Source organism: Dermacentor variabilis, chromosome 3 (genome assembly GCF_050947875.1).
Source record: "Dermacentor variabilis isolate Ectoservices chromosome 3, ASM5094787v1, whole genome shotgun sequence".
Taxonomy (NCBI): Eukaryota; Metazoa; Arthropoda; class Arachnida; order Ixodida; family Ixodidae; genus Dermacentor; species Dermacentor variabilis.
The window spans coordinates 62,229,410-62,256,115 of record NC_134570.1 but is presented as its reverse complement, the minus strand read 5'-3'; the positions used below and the strand labels follow the sequence as shown (position 1 = coordinate 62,256,115).

The 26,706-nt window shown below is 42.9% G+C and overlaps 2 protein-coding genes across 3 annotated transcripts in view; one reads left to right on the top strand and one right to left on the bottom strand.

Annotated features, from left to right (window-relative positions):
- Positions 1 to 8,244, bottom strand: part of LOC142575745 (transmembrane and coiled-coil domain-containing protein 4-like) — a 34,927-nt gene extending 26,683 nt beyond the window's left edge. The window contains exons 1-5 of one of the 2 annotated variants that reach the window (XM_075685355.1): positions 7,773 to 8,244; positions 7,189 to 7,312; positions 5,430 to 5,487; positions 4,715 to 4,856; positions 2,009 to 2,029 (exon numbers count right to left, since the gene is read on the bottom strand). In XM_075685355.1, coding sequence (XP_075541470.1) covers positions 2,009 to 2,029; positions 4,715 to 4,856; positions 5,430 to 5,487; positions 7,189 to 7,312; positions 7,773 to 7,827 — 400 coding nt within the window. In that variant the 5' untranslated portion in view covers positions 7,828 to 8,244. The remainder of the gene's footprint in view (positions 1 to 2,008; positions 2,030 to 4,714; positions 4,857 to 5,429; positions 5,488 to 7,188; positions 7,313 to 7,772) is intronic. The other variant, XM_075685356.1, reaches the window with a different exon arrangement.
- Positions 8,245 to 8,772: 528 nt separating this feature from the next.
- Positions 8,773 to 23,068, top strand: LOC142575744 (transforming growth factor-beta-induced protein ig-h3-like). The gene is made up of 6 exons (XM_075685354.1): positions 8,773 to 9,614; positions 9,773 to 9,972; positions 10,833 to 11,022; positions 14,042 to 14,143; positions 18,529 to 18,636; positions 19,580 to 23,068. The coding sequence occupies exons 1-6, from the start codon at positions 9,308 to 9,310 to the stop codon at positions 19,723 to 19,725; spliced, it is 1,053 nt and encodes a 350-aa protein (XP_075541469.1). The 5' UTR covers positions 8,773 to 9,307; the 3' UTR covers positions 19,726 to 23,068.
- Positions 23,069 to 26,706: the final 3,638 nt, after the last annotated feature.

Sequence of the window (26,706 nt, the reverse complement as noted above, 5' to 3'; positions counted from 1 at the left end):
CTGAAACAATGCTTTAAGGAAAAGCCGACATACGGAACTTTGTAAATTGCCTATTTCACTCAATGAATTTCCGACAGTGTCATAGTTTTTCGAAGTGCCTAAAGTTAACTTAATTAAGTTTTCTTTCCCGTTTTCCAGGCGTGACTGTGCATGTGCCTGCACAGTCTGGATACAAAGGAGCAACACCTATTTGTGCCTTTAAGTTCTCATGTCTCTCTATAGCTTCCAGAGTTCGTTATGTTTTCCTGGCCAACTTTGACTGTATGTGGGGTCGCTCGTGTTCTTTGAAGGGTAACTGAAGCACATTTCGAACATGGCAAAAAAGAACATCCCTGATCAGTAGACCGTGCTACATGAAAATGCGAGCCAAATATTCTGCGGCGTGCAGACGGAAACCTACTATCTTGCATAGCAGATTTCCTGCTCTGTCCTGCTGCTTTCTAAACCCACACTTTCTTTCCACTTTAGGCCAACATCGGCAATCACTAAATGAATGGCTACAGCTTAGAGAGATTAGTTATTGGGCATAGGGATGCACATCCTTCCAGATTTTCAAGGAAGAGGGGGAAGCAGCAATTGCTAAAGCATCCTGCCCGTCCTGTCGTAGCTCCTTATCGGTCAGAAGTGTTACCGTGGAACCAGGCTCGAAAGGTTACCAGCCTCGACGGGTTACTGTGGAACAAAAGAAAGAAAGAAAGAAAGAAAGAAAGAAAAAAACGAAAGAAAGAAAGAAAGAAAGAAAGAAAGAAAGAAAGAGAAAGGCGATAGGCAGGGCATTGCTGTTAGTGCCTCCTCAGCTGAAGCTAGACTTGTTGAGGGGAGAATGGGGAAAGTAAACATTTCACTCATTACATCTTGGTTCAAATTTATTTGTGTACACAGGGTGTCCCAGCTAATGTCATCACCAACCTCTTAAATATAAAATGTAGAATAGGCGAGGATGCAGCCGATGGTATTTTGCCAGCAGTGACATACCGCACCAAGAGTTACCATAAGTTAACTATTGATAATTAGATTACATTACTTAATGAATGTCTTAATTACTGAATTGAGAGCGTGAATTCTGACAGAAAAGTAATGAACATGTATTGAAGCACCAGATTTAGTTGTTTTCAGTGTGCCCTGTCTCCCGTAATTATTTTTTCTGAGTTATAAAAAAACGCACGAAATATGAAAATAGATGCATCATTGCACATCCATGCGCCGTGACACCAGTGGAGTCGAGCGTTACTCAGTAGAATTAACTCTGCTCAATGCCTTTGTCCTTTTCCTCAATGCCACGGCACTGATGTCACACTACACGCGAAAAAAGCAACTCTCAGTTCGCGGTGGCCAACACCAATAGCGATGCCTCGTCATTTTCACAAGGCCGCCGAGATACCCACTGAGCAGAACTAATCCTTCCGAGTAACGCCTGGAACTGCTGGTGTTGCAGCGTGTGGGTGCATAATCATGCAGCTGTTTTCATAATTTGCACATTTTTCTCATAATGCAGAAAAAATTATTACGCAAGACATAGCGCAGTGAAAACAATTGAATCAGATGTTTTAGAACAAAATTATTACTTTTCTATCAAAATTTGTACCCCCTATTCAGTCTAAATGTTCAGTTTAAATTAAACGTTCGTCAACTAATCTCATCTAATTGTCGATAGTTCAATTACAAAAGAACTCCTTCTGGTGTAGTGTGTTAATGCTGACAGGATACCATTCGTTGCGTTCTCACATATTCTATATTTATGTTTAAGAGCCTGGCTAACGTTAGCTGGGACACCCTGTTTATACATATATATATGTTCTTTGAAAAGCGTCGCACCAATTTCAGCATGTCGCCCAGTTTGAAGAAAGGGTGTTTCAAGGCGATGTTCACTCAACTCCCAGCTGCCCCACCTTTAACTTCTTAAAAAGAAACATATCTTTTGTTACAAACAGGCCACACTACAGCCCATGCACAAACATGCAATGTCACAAGTATAGTAATATTGATAAAAAATACATGCTACTGCAACCTGTCACACCTGTAGCCAGTCCTGTTTTTGTGGCAGGTAAGCAGAAGGGGAAAGAAGAAGAAAAAGACATGTCAAAGACAGCTAAAAATTTTTCTTGAAATTGAGAGACAGCAGAGAGTTAGCTACGACATGACCTGATGAACCAACTCAGCAAGTACTAAAGAAGCTAAAGGTTTCACACCTGCATGCCACAAGGAAACATTTAGTCATGTAACTTGACAGAGTCACCTTTCTCTGGGAAAAGCAATCGCTGTCTTACGTACGGGTATTATGGTGAGCACTGCTCTTTAAAAAAAAATCTATGCATTCCTGCAGTGCACACAATTAACAATGAAATGAAATTGCGGGTCTGATTGTACATCAGTGCAGCAAACAAGTAGCGACAAAGTCAAGCGTATCAACGCTTCAAAACCACGTCAGTTTGCTGAAATTGAGGGTATTAGCAAGGTGCTCCTCGTATTGTACCTTATTCACTTGAGCTTTTCTGATCAGTAACTTGCACTGTCAGCTGGCACGTAAGGCAATTACCGTTCAAATGGACACTAAAGAGAAAAATATGTTGAGCTGTAGTATTAGTAAATTAAGCTACTACAATATGAAAAAATAGCCGCTCTTACTGCGAGATAAAGCTCGATAAGTGAGTAAAGTTAAAATAACATAACGCGAGTGGCAACGACGCTTTGACGTTTGTGCACCAGCTTACCGTGATGTCATGAATTTTGACGGAGTCTGCTTAAGCCTAGTTAGTTTTTCATCAGTAAATAAGGACTACATCATATTAACAAGGAGCCAGAGGGTGAAATGAGCAGATTTCGAGAACCTTTATGATACCACAATGGCACAAATATGAGAAGATGCTTCCAAATCTGTAACTTAACGACAATGCAACACTAGCATTTGGATTTCGGCATGGAATTTTGAAAATTACAGCACAGCTGCCATTTCCTGTTTCTTTTTGTACCTCTTACTGTGAAATTAATAAAGACAGAGTTTCGCAGGGTTCCTTATCAGTTTAAAGTGATTCAGTAGTTTCTGCTTAGAGTCGCATTAAAGTACAAAGATTTCTGGTAGATTAGAAGCACTCCTCAGTAAACAGTGAGAAATGACATATGCCTTCACATTTCCACCTCACACTTCTTTCCATTAGTTGGAAACAGTACTGATTAGAATAACTAGAGAATAGAGGATATTTATCCATCTGTATTATTAATTTGTCTGTAAATTCTACTTTCAGAATGCTGGGTGAGAAAAAAGTTGCCACAGTCCCAGATGCACAATGTTCTAATACACAAAATTCAACAAGGTAAATTCGTATGCACTGGCTGTTCTGTTTAGGAAGCACAGCGTAGGCAAATAAAATGTTGTGGTAACGGGCCACACAATACCACATTCAGGACTTGTGGGTTTCCTCACCCGCGCTCTTTGGACAAGGAATGACAACACAGTAGTGCAAACAATCACAAGGGCATTTATTGCACTTTTCATAGACTAATGCCTGCTAGCCGAGTTGCTATCCACAAAACATGCTGATGGGCGTGCGACAAATCGCGGAAGTCCGACTCACCGCGACCGGATAACGAGTGAATATGTTCGCCCCATGCTGGACACCAACGCCTGGTCGTTCGCACGTACGGTCACACGAATGGTGGCGCGTTTGAACAATCGTGTTCGTCCATTCCGGGGTAGGCCTTACGAGATGGTCTCGCAGAAGCATGGATCAGCGCACGCGTAGAACGTCCGCGCCGATTGCCAACCCCGAGCCAAAGAGGAAAAGCATCCTCCCTTTTGCGTCCAAGTAAGCCCGCCGTTAGGTGGCGTTAGCAGAGCAACACTCGGCCATCTCTCGTACTGCTCTTCAACCAGACCGACTGCCGCTGGCACCAAGCCATGCGGCGAAGTCGGATTACAGGAGACTAGAGCTATGCGAGAAAACAACATATCAGGGGATGTGTGAGTCACACATCACAGACTCAACTTGGTAACAATTTCGAGAGTATACTTTTTTCGTAGTACTCCGACTGCTAGTGCAGGGTTGCTCTGACCCCCACAGAGATTTCACATGGTCAGAATAAAGTTACAAATACTTGAATGATCACAGGAGTCACATGGGCTTCCATACTGCCAATGGTCTTAATAACTATAATAACTATGTCAGAAAGCATGTTATCAAGCTTAGAACCTATCGTCAAACCAAAAGCTAGAAGTGGAGAAATTTCCCAATCGAATTAACAGAAAATCGAAACCCTAAATCCATTTCGCCATGAAGTATGTTTGCGAAACTCTATTTTTGTAAATTTCACTGTAAGAGGTTGATTATTAGAGGAGACAATAAAGAACAAAGTTCCATTTTTTTAAACTTTCATACTGAAGCCCCGGCATAGGTACGTCAATGTTACGTCACAGATTTCAAAGAATTTTTTTCGCAGTCGGGCCATTGTGGCTCAGTTAAGGTTTCTGAAACTTAAAATGTTCAGTCTTTGGCTCCTTTAGACAAGTTAGGACAAGTTTTGGACAAGTTGGCTCAATGACAAATTAACTAGACCTGAGCAGACGCCATCAAAATGTGTGATGTCACGACAAGCTGGTGCGGGCACTTAAAACAGGTGTTGCCACCTGTCTTTCATTTTTTCAGTGAGTTAATTTTAAAAATACAGTGCAAATAGTTTTTTCTCTTTAATGCTCCTTCAGCGGCGGCATTTTTCTCACCTCCCTGAACTGCAAACAGGATGAGGTCTTCAACAACCCGCAAACAGTTTCCATTCAGACCCGGTTCGTCCTTGAGAACGTGTATGAAGGGCTCAACCTCACCACCTTCACCCATCATCAAGGCCTGCATCACAGACTGCACCTGCATGAAGCATTTGCCATTCACAAAGGATCACGCGGCACCAGGCTACTATATGCTGATTCCATTTCCGATGGCTGCAATCGCCAAGAAACGAACTGGTTTATTTATAAAACACAGTCAACTTCGTTACGACAAGGTTACATCTGATATGCGAATACCTCGATTATATTCTACATTTATTACAAGCACAGTCTCATCACGAAAAAGAAATCAAGAGTGAGTGGGTATTTAAGTCTTCAGCATTGTCCGTGCAATGCTCTACCATTGAGCTACAGCAGGAACTGTCCTCCCATCAGCTTTCTCGGGTATTTGTGCACGTGCCCAAGTTTTCCCGAGGGAGTGTTAGCCAGCGCCACCCACGGCCCTGGTGGCAGACGTGGAACAGCCTTTCAAGCGGGACATTCTCATTCAGGACTTTCCACGTCTGCCACACCATGGCCACAAGTGAAAAACTTTTCTCGCATGTTTTTTAAAGGAACAAGTCAGACATCCCAGCAAAACAATTTTCGAAAACCACTGATCACAGAACAGGAAAGTGTGGCATTGTCAAAAAGCCGGGCACAAGAATCATACCTGTGAGGGCAGGCCAAGGTGCTGTATCAACTGCAGAAGGCATTTTTCGCAAAATTCTCTGAAAGACAAATTGTGGAAAGAATCGTGCAACCATTGGCAGGTACTAACGATCTCTTCTGTGCCTCTGAAGTGAACTATACTGCATAAAAAGCAAAATAGATTTGAGCAATTTTAATTACACATGCAGGTAACAACAGGTGGCACAGGTTAGAGACCAACTTTGGCATCAGGTTAGAATACATGAATGCAGCTTTTTGCACACAAGACGAGGAGGAAGAAGAGGCTGAGACACACAAGTGCAATGTGTCTGCGCTAGTGTGTCTCAGCCTCTTTTTAATCCTCGTCTTGTGCACAAAAAGCTGCGTTCATGTCCTACCAACATGCCCGAACAGTCACCTTAGTTAGAATACAGTACTAGTGTTTCCCAACCTTCATACTTGCCAAGTATCATCCTTTTCATATGTGAGGAACATGCGGCAGAACTACAGCTTCGATAATATGAGCCAGCACTCATTCAAAAAGTCATGTGAAAATATTGAACTTTTTGTTAGTTTTTAGTTGCACCTCCTATCACTGGCTGTTGGTGTGTGAACCATAAGTTGGCAGAATAAGCGGACGCTCGCTCACGCTCACCCACCAATATTTTTGTAGGGTCCAGGCTATGTACTGGCTCCCACACATGCAAATTCACACTGGTCGGCACTCACTCACGTTCCTACTCATGTTTACCAACACTCACTTGTGCTCATGTTTGCTTCCATTTACACTTACTGGCGCCCACTCAAGCTCATATCCGTGTCAGCTCCCACCCACCAGCACTAGCTCATATACATTCTGACATCCACTCACACTCACCGACAGTCACTTATGTTCATACTCGTGCGCACACAACCTAACCGTTACTGACATCTGTTTCATACTCGCGCCCACTCAAGCTAACCATCACTGACTTTTGTTCCATACTCGTGTCCAGTAACAACTTTCATCACTCATTAACGCTCCATCTCACCTTCATGAAGTGAGTCTGGAGAGAGGATGAGTCAGTACACTCATGAATGAGTATGCCGACCTATCGTGTGAATGCATTTTTGTAACTTTACGCTGCCTCATCAACACTCAATTATCATTTGTCATTGTGTTTCAAGCATGTATGTTCTTTTCGGCCTTATTGCAGCTGCCACTTCAACTATGGGCACTCCTCTCATAATGACGTGCCTAATAATCTTCACCTCTGAATGTGCATGTTGAATAAATTAATAAACTTCACCTCTGAATGTGCATGCTGAATAAATTAAAAGTTGTAAGGATAATTGTCATGATCACCTTCCAAAGTTTTTAGTACACGAAGAATGCAATGTCACAGATTGGGGTAAGCGTTTGATGCCTGTGAAGGCTGAGGTAAAAAAAAATGAAATTTAAGTTGTACAACTAACATAGCTAGGGTGGCAAGTTACAAAAAGTGGAAAAACATTAAGGGCTGTCATACAATTACAAAAGAATAGTCAGTGCAGCTTATATTTTTGTGTCCTAGCTACGTAACGAGGTTTTCATTTTCAATACCCTTTCATTTAGTAGAGTTTTTTGACGGGTTAGGGGGGCCTAATTATGCTTCACCTGAAATGCATATGTTATGTGTCTTTTATATGCATGGTATATATGGTACGTGGGTACAAGGAAGATTCTCCTACATTTCACCTTGCATTGAGCCTCTAGTGGGGCACTAGAAAGACAAGTCCTGCGAAATTATGTCGCTATTTACCGGTCCCATTCATCCGGGAAAAGGTCGTGAAGCGAAAGGGCGCAGATGGCACAATAGGAATACAAGCCGGCATCTCCCAAAATTTTCTGCAACGGCCTCCCGAGGCGATGTGGTGTCGGAACTCCTTGAAAGAGAATGAATGTATAAATATGAGACACACGTAGAGAGGGCGTGTTAACAGCTTTATGAATAAGGATGTCGAATTCAAATGTTTAGGCAGACAGTATAAGTAGCGCATTACGACAGCTAGAAGTGCATCAGGTGCGACATATATTGCGACAGCCAGATGCTACGATCTCGCGCTTACATCACCTCTAATAGCGTACAGTTCAGCTTGTCGCGTCGTAATCACTGCACTTTTGCGCACGACGCAAACTCTCGGTGCAAGACGCGCGAACCGCGCTTTCGCTCCTAAACCATTGATTCCCGCTGCATCAGCTGATTCCAAATGCAATCGCACTCGCAAAAACAATCAGCCATTTCTAACACACAGCAGCCAACTGCAAAATGTGTAACGGAGAGGCTTTTTCGTCCTACGACCGCTGTCTAGTTCTTTCACAGTTTTACATGGACAAGATCCAGACCTTGAGGAGGAGACTGGGCATCCTCTTCAGCCTCTAAACCAACTTCGTCAGCCATGACGGTTGTCACAAGTCAAGTCGCGGTTCCGTCCTTGCACACTACTCGTGATGGCATTCTGGTAACATAATCAGTTTGTGTAAACATTCACATTTCTTGTGGTGATGTAAAGACAAAGTCGGGAACCCATGATAAGCCGATAACATTAGAAACAGTATGTGCAGAACAGCGCATATGGGATCAGACGAAACCACGACTTTCGCGCACGCCGTCATTGCGCTCTGTAAAAAATAGTGCACGTCATGCTGCTGCGCTTCACTCGCTCATTTTTACAAAGGAAACGCAGTCTTAATTGTATAACTGTGGCCGTAAGCAATTACTAAGATGTCGGTTTCGCCTCTGTAACATTCTTCTGGGCGTAAAACAGGCAAATTATGCTGCCGTTGATTTTTTACGTCTGCTTGGTTATTTGCGCGTCGGCGCAGGAACACGCGCTTTATTGAGTAGCTTGCTTGATGATGATGGCTAGCGGGGTTTTCGTGGCTTCGGCGTGATCTGCCTTTTGACTTCTATGTGGGCTGCCGGTGGCTGAGGCTACGGCTTTGATGCGTTGCTGTGGTAGCCAGATGATAGCCGTGGCAGCGGCGTGGTATGGGCTCCATACCGTTGCAAACAACGTTGTTTGAAAATCAAGTAGCGGTATGAGTCAACCCTTGTAATCTCGGAACTTAGTTTTCTGTGTTGAGGACGTATCAGTGCTATGATTCGAGATGAACAGTGTCGGAGAAGAGTGCAACGAACTGAAGAAAAAGTACGACGCGTGCTTTCACAGTTGGTTCTCGGACCACTTTCTCAAAGGGCGCAAAGAAGATCATTGCGCTTCCCTGCTGAAAGTCTACCAAGAATGCGTGAAGAACGCTATCCGCACGCAGAACATCGAACTGTGGGAGCTAGAACAGGACGTCCTCGGCTCTGACAAAGAAAAGGCGTCTCCACCGCCGAAGAGCTAGCGCTGTGGCCGCGCCAGCGAGACGCTGGCCCCACACAACTCACTGCCTATCTTGACACGGATCGAGTGGCCCCATGGGTGGTCGAGTGATAGCACCGTATCAAATGACCCGAAGTCGCCTTGTGAAAACAAGCAATGTGTGGTTTTAGGAGCGCGCAAAAATAAAGTGTTATGTTTGATACGACACTGCTCGCGCACCTTTGCACGCGTGCAATGTATGCCGCTTGCACCAGCGCGTGTAGCGATCTTCGCTCGGTTTTCGGCTGCCAGCGTCAAAGACCGGTGCTGCTTGAACCCTGCAGACGAGTCAAGGTCGTTCCCAGGGTAGCGCCACCGTCTTTGAACCTCGTGTGGTTCTGATAGCGCTACTGAGATTAGCGTATTTGTAGCTGGAAACGGCTGGCCCTCTGCGCACGCCTACAACCGTCCCTCGGCTTTCAAATCGTTGCACTCGCGTCGAGCTAGTCGGTTGTCTGCTAGTGCGGTCACACACATAGTTGTGTACGTCCTCTGCAAGGCGGGAAGCACAATATGAAGGTTTTAGTGGCAGTTGTCGTTTTCCTGGTCTGTTTACAGCATGTCTCTTACTGCTACCCTAACTTGGAGAACATCGGCAATAGAACGCACTTGTTGCGTTTCTTCAATTCCGTGCCTGGAGTGTTGGGTACCTATGGAACCGAGTATACTATCGAGTCACTGACAGGGAAGCTGCCTCTCGAATGGCAGAACGTGACCTCCAGGCGTTCTAACCTGCTCGAGATAGCCAAGAAACTCAACTTGACCAAATTAGTTGAAGCAGTAATTAAAGTAGGGCTTGGAGGGCTGCTGAATCACGAAGGTAAGCAGATCTCCATGAAGTGTATGTTAAAGCAAGAAATTTTTTTTCATTGTATTGCACTGATTGAGTAATCCTTTCATACATTTCTTGTTGTCACAAATTTGTGAGTGTGTAGTTCCTTACACGTTACTGACATTTCTTGCGGGTGGCTGCCTTAGGTCCATTCACTTTGTTTGGCCCCACCAACGAAGCATTTGAAAAAGTACCTGGCTACTGCAAAAATGTTCCACTGAAAGAGGTCATCAAGTACCATATTGCACTTGGTTCACACAAGAAAAACGAATTCAAGAACAACCTACTGCTCACCAGTTTCCTACAGCAACGCCAACTACGAATTAACGTGTACCCGCAGACCAATGTGAGCTACCAAACTTTTATCCACTACTTTTGTGTAACTGCCTTACTCGGAAGCAAATGCATGTATGTGGAGAAGAAGTATGTTTACTGACCTATTTATAGCACACTGCCATCTTGGTCATGAGACCCTATCTACGCAAGAGTGGGAATACAATATCTCCAATTATAGTATTGTGGAATAAGTGCTCAGTATTACAACAGAGAGAGTAACTAACATAAGCTGGGGCAGAAAAGGATAGAGGGAAATTGGGCTAGTTGGTGCTTGTTCATGTTGTAATGCGTTGAGTACTACTGACCAATTGCCAAAAAACGAAAGGACGCACCAGGCGAGAATAACGTAGTGCAATCACTGTGCTACATTGTTATTGTCTGGCGCGTCCTTTCATTTTTCAGTGGTGAGCCTCATTGCACTACAAGATGAGAGAGGCAGAAAATACTGCTTAGCCTGGGGTCAATGAGTCAATTTTTATTCTACGATCTCGCACTGTGGTGATTGAAGAACTAGCGGTGGATTTGAGAACGATACTTGCTTGTTGAGACAATGTCACCTGGGCCATTTTTGTCTGCACCATATTGCATGCACAATTTTACTGGTAACGTTTACAACAAAGCAGCTCACATAATGCAAAGCATGGAAAAAAAAGAATGCTTGCAAGTGTGATCAATGAACAAGAACCAATGGGGGGCTACTTTTACTACAATGCCCTAAATTTAGTGTTGCCAAACTTAACCATGCTTTTATCCCCATAAAAGTGAGAATGAAGTCATTTGCCTAGAACATGGAGAAATAAAGATTTGGAACTCTGCTTGTGTAATTTGGTCCCGTTGAGCTGACCGAGTGACCAACTACTTTTTTCACAGTCTATCACGGCTGCTGGAAGAAACATCACCAGCACCGACAACGTTGCCTCCAACGGAGTTGTGCACGTGCTTTCAGATGTGATCTGCTCACTGTACAAAGGAAGTGCAGCTTTTGAATTGAGCCGCTGCAAGGCGTACTCGATCCTCAACGAATTGATTAAGACAGCTGACCTCTACAATGCATTGGATGGTGAGCTCAATGTGCATGTAGACACTGTATTACTTCAGCGCAGAATAGCCGGCTAGGGTAATGGCTCTATTTCAGACATTTCACAAGTTTGCAGTTAGCCATTTTAGAGCTAACATAATTCAGTGAAGGTGTCGAGGCGAGAGCAGTGGCAATAAGCCTGGTTTCCCTCCTCCCCCTTAGTGGGCACCCTGTGCACACTTATGGTTGTAAGTTGACTCTTAGTTAAAGCACCAGAAATTTCGAGGGACGCTGTACCTTACATCTGCTGTATTCAAATATACATGTGAAATGCAGAGATGCTGTCATCTAGCAACTACAGAACCAATCTTAATGAAATTTAAAGCATTTAAAAGACGCCATTACCCCTCTGATGCATTAATTATTTCCACGAACACTGCGTGAAATTTTCTCCCCTCCCACACCTTTTATTTTTACTTTGCCAGGCTTGGCAAAAAATGGCTTCATTAGAAATGTTTATTACTTATACGGAATGAAAACATTTAATGAGAGAGCCTGTTTGAAGCGAGCATTTTCTCAGTATATATTAGATATTTCGTACAATAATGTCTAAACACATGGCAGCAAAATGAACATAAACTGTGCACGTTTCCAAGCTCTACAATACACGGTGAAATTAGCAGAGACACTTGACTTGTTCTCCATGAGCTAAAGAGAGAAAAAAAAGTGGTGTGGACAGGTTAGGGGACAGGTCTTTGGCAATATCAGTACAAATTAGGAGTTCAAGGACAGCTAGGGCTTGATAGCTAGAGGGCTAAGTTCTGGCAGCTGTTGTGTCCGAATGTTTTCACCAAGTGGCAGTTTTACAGCAAAGTTGTATGAGGGAGTCCCACGACAGTTTTTGTGCAGCAGCAACTTGTAGCAGCATGACCAATATCAATCGGGTAGAGGTGCACTGTACAGAGTGGGTCCGATGCAGCATTTGTAACATGCATCAGATGTAGTGGGTATTATAGAAAGTACCAAGCTCAAATATATTGAACTGTTTGAAAAGAATTTGGTATAGTGAAGGAGTTGGCAGTGAACATAGTGATAGCATTTGAAAAATCTTGGACAGACCTTGAGCATTGGCAAACCAGACTTCTGAGCTTCCAAAGCTTGCGAGAACTGACTTCGTATACAGCATCATTGTCCCTGATGTAAATGTTGCATACATCTGCAAAGGTATTTTTCTTTTTCCTTCTGCCTTTTCTTTTTGCCAGTATTGCCAGAAATTGATAATTTTCAATATTATGAAGCAATGCTTCGAAGTCTACAAATATGTCACTCCACAATAAAGACATAAAACAACACTACAGGCTGCACCTGACAATGTCTGAAAGCAGCAAAATTGATATCCTATATACATCATTCTGTATTCTACCAATAACTCAGGGGCAGGTCTTTTGAAAAACTCAAGTAAACATTATAATCATATTGGTGTGTGAACTCAAAACTATTATGCTATATTAGTCTGCTTTAGGCACTCTAATAGGTGTAGTTTACGAAAATGTCATATCAGATTTCGGCACATAGTTGTGGGATTGTAACCTTAAGGCTTCTTGTAAATTTCTTTTAAAAGCAATTTTTGGCACTTATTTTTAAAACATTTTATGTTGTAAGTAACAAATCTAATCCCAGCACTTCATATTTTTATTCTAAGTGCAAGAAATTTTATACCTCCTTAGCAGTTGCTCGATAAGAGCATCCTTGCATCTGACATGTTTTAGTTTTATTCAGTAATAAAATTAAAGTTGACACTGAGTCTAGGCTTGTTATTTCATGCACGATGTGAGTGATTGTACAAGTAATATCCACATCTTCAATGAAACTGCCCGAGTAGGCAGCATTGCATCACCGATTTCAGGCGGTTTTCTTTTTTTCTTTGGAGTGAAAGAACAAAATAGGTGTATATGTGAGAGTACTTGTAACACTTGTGTTATGTCTTCTTTAACTGTATCCCTCATATTTATTTTGTTTTATTCTTGCCATAATGCTTTGAATGGCTTTTGCATTGTTTGTCAATTGCTCAGTATGTTTTATAATGAACTTACCTATTGCCATGTATTGAATGTATATCATCATCTGGCGCTTATTACCATCTGCTCCTAATTGTGTTGAATGTTGAATACTTATTAATGCGAGTTGCTAAGCAGTGCTTTCATGCTGTTCTGCGTTTCTCACCATACATTGGATGTCTATTACATTACCATTTACTTCCCACCTATGCATATACAATGTGGTCCACTGTTAAAAGGTGCACATAATTAATAATCAAACCAACATAACTTGGTTTCTGACTATGCAGAAAACAAAAGCAGAGAGAATGAAAACACACCACAATGTCCTGACAACAACTGGAAGTTTTTTACTGCCCTGAGAGCGATAAGCAGGAATAAAGTCTAAACTCATGAAATCCAGAGCAGATTGTTTTGAGAGCACACCGCATCATAAAGCTAAGCAGGAGGAATGCCTGTTGTAGTTTCTTGCGGTTATTTTCTTGCGTGCATAAAGCGTTCCTCCTGCTTACTTTTATCGTGCGGCATGCTCTCTAAACAGTTCACTCGTGCTTTAATGTGTTTGGATCTTGTTCCCATTTATTGCTCTCGTGGCAATAAACTTTCCACTTGTCAATCAGCTCTTTGTGGTGTGCGTTCATTCCTTCTGTCTGTCTTCATTTCCTGCACTGTTCTACCGTCGAAAGTCACATAGAATCAACAAGCCCAGTGTCGCATGCTTCTGCAACATAAACTTGAATGTGTCGTTCACTTCCTAGGCGAAAAGTGGTTGTATGGCTCATCAGGTAGACCTACATCGGCAAAAAATTATTTCGGAGGCATTCATGTCAAAACTGAATCGTAATCTGTCACAAAACACTAATTTGGTGTTATCTTCTACACTGGACCATACTGCATACACATGTTGTTCATGGGGCCACTTTCAGAAGTCACTACAACAGTCATGAGTTTATCCCATTTCAAAACTTCACACAGTGTTTTGTGAAACCTGTCTGGCTACACAGGTGACGGACCATTCACACTGTTTGCTCCAGTGGATAAGGCATTTGCAAAACTGAGTCCAGATGTCATTGACCACCTCAAGAGCAACGTTACAGCCCTGAAAGGTATTGCCTTTTTTATGCTGCACCAGCCCCATTACCAAATCTTTCCTTTTTTTCATTAAGAAACGGTAATTTAACTCTCTCTATTTGTATTTGAAAAAAGATTGCGCACTTGTGTTTAATGGAACGGACATCTGTATTATTGTGAAACGTTGACTCGACAATGCCCAGCTTACCTAATTTTTTTATCTAACAGAAAAATTGCAATAGCATATTGTAGTCATTACCGTGATTTCAAGTTAGACTGCTACCTGTTTCAAAAGAGGAAGAAAATTTGTTAGCATTCCTAAGGGCACATGGTACAATGCTATGTGGGACTGGAGGGCGAATCGTACTTGGAAGATCACTCTCTTGCTGGCTGGCTTGAGTATCCTAAACATGAAAAAAAGGACAGAATCTTTACAACTATGCAAATCCATCACTTATTACTTGCCCTGCATTCAGATTTGCATCCTTACTTGAAGCCCACGCTTGATTTTGTCACTTATAATGACAGGCGTGAACGTGCCTAAGACACTCATTGCCTTTCCTTGTGCGCATTTGCGTCGGACTTTATCTTGACCAAATCAAGCATGGGCTTCAAGGCACATTTTGAATGCAGGGGTAAGACATAGACAGTAGCTTAAGATGCCTAAAGTAACCGGTTTTCGACTTCTCTAAATTCAGTGATTAGGTTAAAATCCCAGAGTTGAAATCCACAGCTATAGCATCTCCTTTATCACGGAAGCAGAAATAAGGCAGCTGCTTAAATAGTACCACTGACAATGAAATTTGTTCTTGCAAGCAGTAGTCACAGCGAAGCTTTATATTATGTGCAAAAAGGTTGACTGTTCAAGAACGCAGGCAAGTACATGGCTTGTGCCTACGAATAATACCAGCACGTAATACTGCATGCTATATGCAGGAGCTATATAAACGTACAGAGGAGTGACAAAGTGTGCACAAGATCACTTAGCTCTACAGATAGACCATATTGCCTCCACCGGCAGACAGAACAAAAGCAATGCATGAATGGTGACTACCTCACAACATGTGTGCCAGGACCACTTAAACCATTGTGCCGTTGTGCACAAAATCTGTGGACCGCGAGAAGCACAGTGCAAGAAGGACTGAGTATGAGAAGCTGAACTGAAACACGGGACAAAGGGAGACAAACAAGAACATCGCTTGCCTATCGCCATTTGCTTCGGGTTGCAGTTCAGCTGTACAAACTCGTCTTAGCCATGCAACAATTGGCTCAGTTTCATACTATTCCAACAAGGAACACGGCCGACGTGCCTTGAGGGGTACAGCCGAAACCGTTGTGTGTTTGCGTTGTGCATCAGCCCTTCTGGCCCATGCTAAGCACTCGTTACCAACATACAAGAGACGACAGTACAAAACAAACTGCCGACATACCTTGAAAAGCATGCGCCTGCTGATGACCGGACACCACTGCAGACATGGCGAGCATAAGAAATGAAGTGTCACGGCATCAGCACCACAACATCAAAGTGGCTTGTTGTGAGAAAGGAAAGGATGGCGCTATCTTGCTATCTTCTGCAGCCCTTGAGGGAGCATGGCATAGAGTAGCATGGCTCAGCGCCAGCACCGAAACATAAGCTCGTACATGCCCGCATACACTTGCTTGCTACACCATTGCAATGGCTGCACTTATGGCGACGTATGACAGGCACGCGACTGTGAGGCTAATTGATAATTGGACACTAATGCTACGTAAAATTCGTTTAAATCATTTAACTTTTCTAATATCTTTAAACATAATTTTTCATTTAGTGCGACATTTGTGGCGTGCTTCTGGCTCCTTGCGTTCGACACACATGGCCTCTGAGACTGCATGTCAAGCATCAGAGGCCACGAAATAAATTGCACACGTGAGGTTTGTTGCCGTTTTAGAACATTTCGTGGTGCTTGACAAAAGTAAAGCCCCTTCATATAATTTCCATGCTCTTCTTTTTTCTGCTGTATATCAGTTAACTGCTGAATATACTGTACCTTGTTTTTCGGTTACTTTCCCAAAGTTGGAACCGAAGAAGTCTGCATAACTTAGAATCTGTAACACCAAAGTTTTTGGCATACATACGTTTTTCTTTTGCTTCGTCCACTGCTTGTACATTTAGTTGTACAGAAAAAATGCACATTTCATGTGCAAACATTCATTTTATGAGGTATCAAAGATTGATCAATGTCCAGCAAAAGAATGGGATGTCTTATGGACATTCATTACATGTCAACTCACAGCGCAATATAGTTGAACCAGTTACAGGCACCAACTGCGTAGCATCGTCCACGTCAAAATCATAGAAGGGCGTATACAATGCAAAATGTTTGGGCGGTCTGCAGTGCACGTCTAAAGTACAAACTTTATGGAGGTCCCATGGACATCTAAAACTTTGTGCAATGTATGTCTGAAGTACTGTTTTTAGAGATGTCCTACGCTCATACAAAATTTTGTCCACCGTACATCTGGCGAATGAACTAAATGGATGTTCAGTGGACATCCAAAACATTTATGCCATTGTACGTCCTTTAGATTTATGTGCATGTAAAGGACGTCCATAGGACATCCCATTTTTTTATGGATGTTTGGATCAAACTGGTACATCTATTGGATGTTTGTGGCTATCTGGGAGATGTCAAGGCATTCAAACTATGCTTCAGGTTCCCGCAGCCGTCTGTAACAGCTCTACTTCATGGGCCTTATCGTTACGATTAGGTTGTGTTGCATAGTGCTTGTATATATTTGCCATGTCCTAATACCATTCTTGCGGCCCGGCAAATAAATTGCGACGTCACAGTGGTTCCACATTTCAGCATAAGTTAGTCCGACCCGTCGGCATTTTACATGCACGCTGCAGATGGATTGGGCTGGTTCGATCTACTTCACGCAGTCAGGCTGACTCAGCTTGACAAAACACTCGTTCAGCCCGATCGGCTAGCGTTTACATGAACTCGACAGGCCAATTTCAGCCCGACAAGCTGGCTCAACCCGCTTCTGTCGGGTTCATGTAAATGCCCTCATTGATGCATCCCTTAGAGTCCTAAATGAGAGGAAAAAGAAAAGACCTCAGCTCTCGGCTTACAGCTGCTGCGTTAAGCCACAACAAAGAGGCAGCGAGCAGCTGAGCAAGTGCGCAAAAATGGTGATAGGCAGAAAGAAGAGGGAAAGATAAATGGGCAGCACGGCTCGGGATATCATAGTTCAGGTTAACAAAGGCTTACTTTACTGTATAGAGAGAAATAGTAAGTAAAACCACAGCGACAAGGTTACATATCTAGATTTGCAAGAAAGGTTGGTCTTACCATGAACAGATAATTGGCATTTGAGAAAGAAAGTGAGAACAAAACATTGTCAGCAGAACCACCTAAGAATTTCTGCAACAGCCCTGTGTGAAGTCAAAGATCATGGCACAGCGTCTGCTCTATGCTATGCTCTGTGCTAGTTGATTGCCTATTACATTTTTTTCAAACATATGCAAAAGCACTGAAAAGTCCTTTCGAGGACTTTTTCTTTCCCAAAATGAGCAAAACGTGGAAGTAATGTGAAATCTGTGATGTCATGCTGACATCATCATTGTGTCAGTTCAGGCAGCACAAATTTTTGGAGGGAAAGTATTGATTTCTTCCACTAACAATCAAGTGCATTTTTTTTTTTTTTTCGCTAGAAAAGTGCACATAGGGTTTTGAAACACTAACTTACACCGACCTAAGCTGATTTAATATGTGTTGCTTTAGTATCCCTTCAAGTAACATTTATGGCAAAGGTAAGCTGGCACAGTGGTGCTGCACAGAGCTGGGTGTTCATCAGTTTTGGTTGTCTCTGTGTTCGTATCAACACGAGGGATTATCTCTAAGCGGTATCACGTAGATCTCACTTAAGTTATATGCAGCTGTACAGTTATGCACAACGATTTACAGATCATTTTGCATCGTGCAACCTGCCATAGTGGTGTAGTGGCTTTGGTGTTGCACTGCTAAGCCCAAGGGCACGGCGTAAAATCCCGATCACTGTGGCCACATTTCCGTGGGGGGTGAAATGCAAAAACGCCCATGTACCATACGTTGGGTACACCTTAAAGAACCCCAGGTGTTAAAATTAATCCAGAGTGCGCCACTACGGCATTCCCAATAATTGTATACTGTTTTTGGCACACTGGAAGCATAGCACGGAAGGACGATCAACAAAGACTAGACAGTCTTAGCCTTGTCCTGTCTAGTCTTTGTCGATCGTCCTTTCCGCACTACGTTTCCAGTGTAACTATGTATTACCAACCGGCCCAAGCTTATACCCTTCTGTTTTTGGCAGGCAAAAAAAAACCCTGAATGTAATTAATTCTTTTCACCAAGCACATTCCAAATACACTTTCTGTTTGCCATTAATTTTTCAGAGGTTCTGCTTTACCACGTGGTACCTGACGTGTGGTACAGCCCTGGGCTGGTGAATGGGAAGCTGAAGACTCTGCAGGGACAGAACCTGACTATTTCCATTGACGACGGTGAGTGCCAGGGCAAAGGGACAAGCCCGAAAGGAGTCAAAGTTACCACATTTGCACAAATATTATGGCAGTGGCTTTTTTTTTCTCCAGAATTATGAACCTGAGAAAGCACCATGCTCCAAATATGCCCATTCCCCCCCCCCCCCTTATGTGAAGATTCAGATATACTAACTTGAACAGCAGTATGACAGCAGTACAGGGCGCTGCAGCACTACTCGGACATGCAGGTGCGGCACTGACTGTGCACTGGAATGTAGGAGCTCGGTTGCAGGCATATTGCCTTGCTATGTATGTCCAAGTTAATGTCTCACACTACGATGCTTTTGGGTTGTCAGCCCTCCCCTGCAAGAGCTGCACAAGCAGGAAGTCTGGTTAGCTTTTCTTAATATTTTGTGGGCTTTCTTTCAGACACTGAAAACAGAGCCACGCAAACGATTGCGTGCCACAAACAGTTGAAGTTGATGTTCTTCAGTGTGTTCTAGAACCTATTGTTAACATATCTGCCACAACTATAATAATTGATTCAATTAATCATTGTGAGCCAATAAAGAAAAACGCAAGAAATACTGAATGTTTCATGTTTCTGTTATTATGCAGGGGCTTTGATCTGCACAAGACACTTTTTTTTTCCCCCTGTGTGCATGGTATCTGGGACACCCTGCATGAATCAGCTTAGCTTTAGAAGTGTTCAGAGTATTTAGAACATTGTTAGAAATTAGCAAGGTTTTCTTAATGGCACTCATACTGGAAAAACTCAAGAAAGTAGTACTAGTTGTATTGAGTGCACGAGAGAAAATTTCCGAAATGCCGTCAGAGTCACTAAGACACATCTCCAGGCAGGGGTTTAAGTTTTACAATTGTAGCTGTAAGCAAGAGTCTGAGCATTTCTCCTTGAAACTTCTTTGCAGTGACTATGACTCACCTTGTCTGTATCTTTTTACAGGTGGTGTCCACATCAACGATGCTACTGTCACCTTGGCCGATGCAGCCGTGCGGAACGGTGTAGTCCATTCGATTGACACTGTCCTCATACCGAAGCTTCTGAGATTCAACCGACCCTTTCGTGTAACAATTGTAACCGTGGCATAATTTTGCTACGTTGCGTCGTTCGGATCCCGTTATACGAAGTGGCTCTCCCCCATGACAGGGTCTCAGGCAGACTAAATTTGCTTGTTTAGGTACAGCGGTGCGCAATAAGACAGGAAACATACAGCCTTTGTCAAAAGTTTACAGCCTACTTCATACATGCATTTCTTCTGCGTGGTGCGGTTCCCATGGCACTCCTGATAATTTAGGCCACTGGGTGGTTAGTAAGAGAGTTCTTTTCATTCCTCAGGGTGTTGTAATTTACGGCGTACTGCAGGAAGTCCGTTAAACAGCCTGGTGATCACAGGCAACATAAGAAATATGCTTTTTAGGAAGAGATTACCTAAATTTGCATTCGGGAAGCCACAGTGACTCAACACACATGTAAGTGTAACGCAAGGCTAAGTATTCAGTACAAAAGCCAGTTGGGTGTGTTCGCATGTGAAGTTTGAACTTATGAGTAGTCACAGTTGCTTGAAAACTAATTCAGTGAGCCTTTTCATAATGTTCACGTAGTCAGTGACAAATGAAGTAATGCAAGAGGTATGGGCCGGCGCGAAGGGTGCACATTTGTGGAGGTAGTAATGAAGGTGTGAGTAGCAGACGCTATTGTTCATATCTCTTGGCTACAAGTGAACATCTTAATGCAACGCCTATTGTGCAGAGCATGGTTTCCATGCAGTATGGTGCAAATGCATTATCACATTTCGTTTGTTGATGACTGTGCACCTGACACAGACTGCTAAAGCCAAGCCAAGCACAAGATTTCAGACTGCGAGATTGATATTAATTATGAGCAATATAATTATAGTATATAACAAGGGGTGTGCGAATATCAAAATTTTCGAATACGAATCGAATATGAATACTTAGCATCAAATATTGGATCAAATTTCGAATAATGATATGCAAATGCATTTATTAGCAAGTTGGTTTATTTTAACATGTTGGAACATTGCAATTACATTGTCATTGCTAAAACAATTAACATAGTAAGTCGTTATACTAGAATGTATATTTGGCTCGTGTTAGGTTTGGAAAATTGAGTAATCTCCACTAGTTGTCTGTTCTCGCCAACCTGTGCCTTATTATGCCGCATCAATTTTCCGTAAACTCGGAACCATTTGACCCTATACCAGCCGTCACTCATCGCATTTGCTGTCAATCAATAAGTTCAGGACTCGAGTGTGGAACCTGCACAAGAGTGCTCCTTCGCTGTTCGCAAACCCGTGCCTCTTGCCACTGAGAGGCTGGCTTTCCTGCACAGCTTGTGCGTCCAGTGGCTAAGCTTGTTTTACAGGGGAAATTTCGCCAGCAGCATGAAACTATCGCAAAATTCAGCACAAGATCAGACATTTTCTTATATTAGATAGAAATAAACGCCAAGAACCACGTTTGATCCCTCACGGCCAGCAGTATATTCGATTTGTTTCGAATATTCGTATCCAATCGAATATTCGAAAATTTTTGTATACCTAGTTTTCAAATTGATACGGCTATTAAAAATATTATAGTCGATAATATCCGAAATTTTCGAATATTCGCACACACCCATATAAAACCCTTTAACGTAGACCCCTTCACAATAATTAATATTGGTCACATTACTGGACAATTCTGTGCATTTAAAATCCACTTGACAGTGCTTGAACAAATGCAAAATGACATCTGCTATAACCAAGTACACTTAACTCGCCATTACATTTCATATGCACTGACATATTTTGTTGGTTTTTCCTTTCTTTTTTTTCTTGGTAATGCATCGGCAGGAGACAATAAAACATTGCTTTATTTAGTACTATATGGAATTTTATAGACTGCAGACAGCCTGCAAATGATTGCCGCAACGTCAAGTGTCACATGGCTATATCTGTAACAGTGCATTTATAATCGACCATTCTTAAACAAATCTGTGTTGTCTACTGTAAGTGATTGCATGTTCAATGGATATTCAGTTATGTTGCACAGTGATCATTTCTGCTTGTTAGAAAGGGATTCAATCAGCTTTTTTTATCCGAGTTTGTTGTCAAATTCTTCAACTGCTTCCGATGGTTCTTTGGACTTGTTGGCATTAAGCTTCTTTGTATATTGCGAGGAATGTCTCTTGTTTTTGCATATGCTCACCCTTCGCCAAGTCCTCGAGCATGGTCAAACTTGTAGCATTAGTATGTTACATTCATGCAGATATGCAACTGTCGCCCGAAACTAGAAGAGCAAACCAAAAGATATTGCAGTTGCTGCTCAGTGCAGGGGTAGCATTGTGATCATTGATGGTAACTGACTTCTGATCGTTTCTCGACGTACAGTTGACCATCACCCAAGTTATTATGTGCAAAGTAGCATATGTTTTCATACAAATGAGCCAGAGGTTGTTCTGGTGACGTATTCCATCTGTGCTGTGCCAATTTTGAAAATGTTGTGCCGCTTACTTCAGTTTGTTTTTTGGGAAAGCTGCTCGTTGACCTGGACTTGTCCGATAATTCCAATACACTGGCAAAGCCACACTTTTATGCTTGAGTAAGGGATCCATACCAACCCCTAAGTATTCTAACGGTGGTCAGCCACCTGTTTAATTTCTTACAAAACCTTCATGCTTGCAGTCTTCACATTGTTTCAGAATTTCTTCGTGTATACTTGTATTTTTGTCTTTTGCAATACATGTATTTGCAGAACATTTTGCATTTACTTACATTTATTATGTGGAAGCTGGCTCTAGAGCAACATGCAAATGCTGAATTCTATCCGGTTGCTTGCCGAGCATAGCCACATATGGCTTTTTTTGTTCTGCTTATCGGCAGTGTGCTGTACTTACTGCAAACAACTGCATTTGGTTAACACAAAAACGGCAAGTGATCATCACATCATGGTGACCAGGAGGTTAATTTGCCTCTGCGGCCACCGCCGAAAGTAACACTTTCTGGTTCTAGTAGTTTCTGTAGGAACCTTAATGTTTTGCAGGAAATATCCTACATGAAGAAAAACAAACAACAAAATTATTATCGAAAAATTGTCGGCGATGCTAATAACGTAATTTGTAGACTTTGTGCCACAGATAAATACGGCTCTCCCTGAAATTTCACAAATGTCCAAGCATCGCATCACACCGAGGCTAGGCCTGTGCGCTCTTGTTTTGGAACCTGCTGTGCCTAATGCATGTAAGTTGCCTAAGGGCCTGAACAGCCCCGAAAGTAAATGAATAAAATAATCTGTGGCCACATTTCACACCATTACGATTGCGAATTAGAGGTTTGAAGAACCACTTGCCACTTAACCATATTGAGCTTCTGGCTGTTCATGAAAAAAAAAAAACTTCATTTCCAGCTAGAACATTTATTTTTTAAAATTTGCCCCCGACTTTGGTCGTTCAGATAATAAAAATATAAACAAATAAAATATAAAAAGGCAATATAAAATTTTTGCTACGTTTCTAAAAGTTGGACCAAAAGGACTTAAGCTATACCATACCACCGAATGGTGGTATGTTATGATACCCTGTGATTGAATGCATTGAGGTAAGCAAGAGTTATGCTTAGACCATGGCAAGTCTGGCCAGCTTCGGCCACTTGAAGCAGTGAAAAGTGCTATTATCACGTGCAAGGCTTTCACGATCACGAAATGTATCAAATGATGCCAGCTCGCCTATGCGAATAAACTTTTATAATTGAAAAAAATTTCACCAAACTGCTTCTTTCAATGTGGTGTGATCACCGCACTGCTTAGATGTGGCTAGAAGACGGAACAAATTTAGAAACTAACCCAGGCTCTCATTTCCTCTAACATGCTGAAGAAATAGTTCAGCATGCGTCAATATTAAACAGTCTCGTCTGCATAGGTCGGCACATTCGCTTGCGAGTGCACAAGCTGATTTCTGAGCAAGGTATTAACTTGGACCAATAGGTAATTGATAGTAAATTTGCAAAAGCATGTCGCAAACGGAAAATATGCACAGAAACAGGTACAACAAAGTTTGAAGAAACAACGCTTTTGATAACTGCATTGTTATTTGCCATAATGAGAACAGTTGCACACGAGGGATTATACAAGCAGTGGAAATTCATTCTGAAGGAGAAGATTGTGTCGGCACTTTGTCCTTGTCCTTACTGAACAAAGAACTCTGGTACCCTGGCACTTGCACTTGTGGGGTCTCTCCTCCCGTACTCTTGGGACAAAGGAACGACAACACAGTAGTGCAAACAATCACAAGGGCATTTATTGCACCTTTCATAGATCAGTGCCTGCTAGCCGAGTTGCTATCCACAAAACATGCCGGTGGGCGCGCGACAAATCTAGAAGTCTGACTCACCGCGACCGGAAGCGAGCGAATATGTTCGCCCCATGCTGGATCCCAAGGCCTGGTCGTTCGCGTGTATGGTCACGCGAATCGTGGCGCGTTCGAGTGTGGCCACGCGAGGCGGTCTCGCAGAAGCATGGGTCGGCGCGCACGCGGGAGACGTCCCCGCCGCGCGCCGACCCGCCGGGCAAGAGGGTCGCTGCACGTGCGGCACGACCGTCCCGCTTGGTGTCTCGAACCCAACAGCCCGAGCGCCTTGTCTCCCGACGCCCGAGTAACCCCGCAGCGGCGCGACGCTCGCGCCATCTCTCGCACCGCGCTTGTACCACCCGACCGCCGCGGGCGCCAGGCCACGCGGCGGGCGAAGCCGCCCTGCAGGAGACGAGCCATGCGGGAAAACTAGATCTAAGGGGAGGCGTGAGAGTCACGCATCCCCACACACTTTAACCGCATCAATGACAAAATTATCTGTTGTGGCTGTATAGCAACTTCTTTGGTATATATCGTTAACCTTTTCATAAATGGTAGTTGGAAATATACTCTGTCTGATAAGCTGCGCTCAGAAGGCTGCGAGGCACGTGAACGCAGATGCTCGTGCAAGGAATATATAGTTCAAATGTCTGCTCTTGCATCATATTTGCACAGTGTTATGCAACAACAGACGTTGCAGACCCTGTGGACTCTACAGGCATTGGTAACACAGTGTCGGCAGTCAACAACAAAGCACAGATGTATGCGTTCTGATGTTTTTGCCTTCCTCTTTAGTTAAGGCGCTTGTAGCTTCCACAGTGCTGAACGGAGCTTCTGAGACAAAGTGCACTGCCGTGTTTGTTGTGCCTGTTTATTTGCCTATGTGACGTTTGTAGTGCGCTTTTGCAAGTTTACTGATTCCTCAGGTGTGAGTGGACATTAGTGTGACTAAACACACAGCTGGAAAAAGTTTTGGCAAGCAAATCAGGATGTTGTACCAATTAATTTTGCCGAGCTATGCCCATTTGTCTGCTTGCCTTTTTTGTTGCTCTCAGACTCCCTGGGTACGGCAGCAGGCTGGGCATATTAGTAATTCAGTACACATTTGCATGAAAAATTAAACAGTGCCATCAACCAGGGACATCACCTTGCACTCTCATGGCCCTTTGCTGGTTGTGTCGTTTTGTTTTCCCGTAATTTCGGTACCACTAGGAAGTTGCAGCTTGTTGCAAACATCATCATCATCAGCCTGGTTACGCCCACTGCAGGGCAAAGGCCTCTCCCAAACTTCTCCAACAACCCCGGTCATGTATTAATTGTGGCCATGTCGTCTCTGGAAACTTATTAATCTCATCCGCCCACCTAACTTTCTGCCGCCCCCTGCTACGCTTCCCTTCCCTTGGGATCCAGTCCGTAACCCTTAATGACCATCGGTTATCTTCCCTCCTCATTACATGTCCTGCCCATGCCCATTTCTTTTTCTTGATTTCAACTAAGATGTCATTAACTCGGGTTCGTTCCCTCACCCAATCTGCTCTTTTCTTATCCCTTAATGTTACACCCATCATTCTTCTTTCCACAGCTCGTTGCGTCGTCCTCAATTTAAGTAGAACCCTTCTTGTAAGCCTCCAGGTTTCTGTCCCGTAGGTGAGTACTGGTAAGACACAGCTATTATACACTTTTCTCTTGAGGGATAATGGCAACCTGCTGTTCATGATCTGAGAATGCCTGCCAAACGCACCCCAGCCCATTCTTATTCTTCTGATTATTTCCGTCTCATGATCCGGATCCGCCATCACTACCTGCCCTAAGTAGATGTATGTAAGTAGAAGTAGATGTAAACATAGTACAGTTTATCGAATACCGGAACACTGGACACATGGATTGCAGCAGTGGTAGCAGCACTAGTAGCACCATCTTGAGAGACTTTATGAAACCACTACTCGTTAGAAGTATTTTGACATTGAGTCATTGCTCTTGCAGAAACATAGAAACAGAAAAATCCACTACACGCTAATTGCTGTTGCTGCTAGCGCCTTTGAAGGTGGGTAGAATGTAGTCACTCCACTTAGAGACACTAAAGAGAGACACCCAAAGCAAAACTAATAAAATATACTTCTAAAACTTTATGTTTGTTAATTTCACGGAAAGGGGTTGATTGTACTGAAAAAGAAAATGAGGACCAAACTTTAATTTTTTGGAAATTTGCACTGTAATCCCAGCACCGGTGCATCACTGCGACGTCCTGGATTTCAAAATTCTTTCTTGTACTTGTACTTATAAAGCAGCTCTGCAAAGTTCTTGTACTTAGGCTGTCATGGTGCAGTAAAAGTTATTGCAACTTGCTACAAGTTCATTTCTTGGCTCTTTTAAAATGCAATGCTGCCCATATTTACCAGTAAACAATTAACTAGGTTTATCACGGTGAGCTGGCGCATAAATTTCCAAGGCAGCGGCATAGGCACTCGTCTTTCATTTCTGCATCTTTTTTGGCTTATCAAGCCTCCTCTCCTGGTAACAGTGGCTTATTTTGGTAAGCTTTGCCTACTAATAGTACTATACTTGGCTTATATTTTTCTTTAGTGTCCCTAGTTGATGTCAGCATCATGAGATGGTGCAACCAGCAATGCGGCGCATGCTTGTCTCGGGTGTTCCATAAGATGCAGTAAGTTTATGGAATTTATCACTAAACTCTACTGTTGGAGAGAAAATAAGCAAGCACG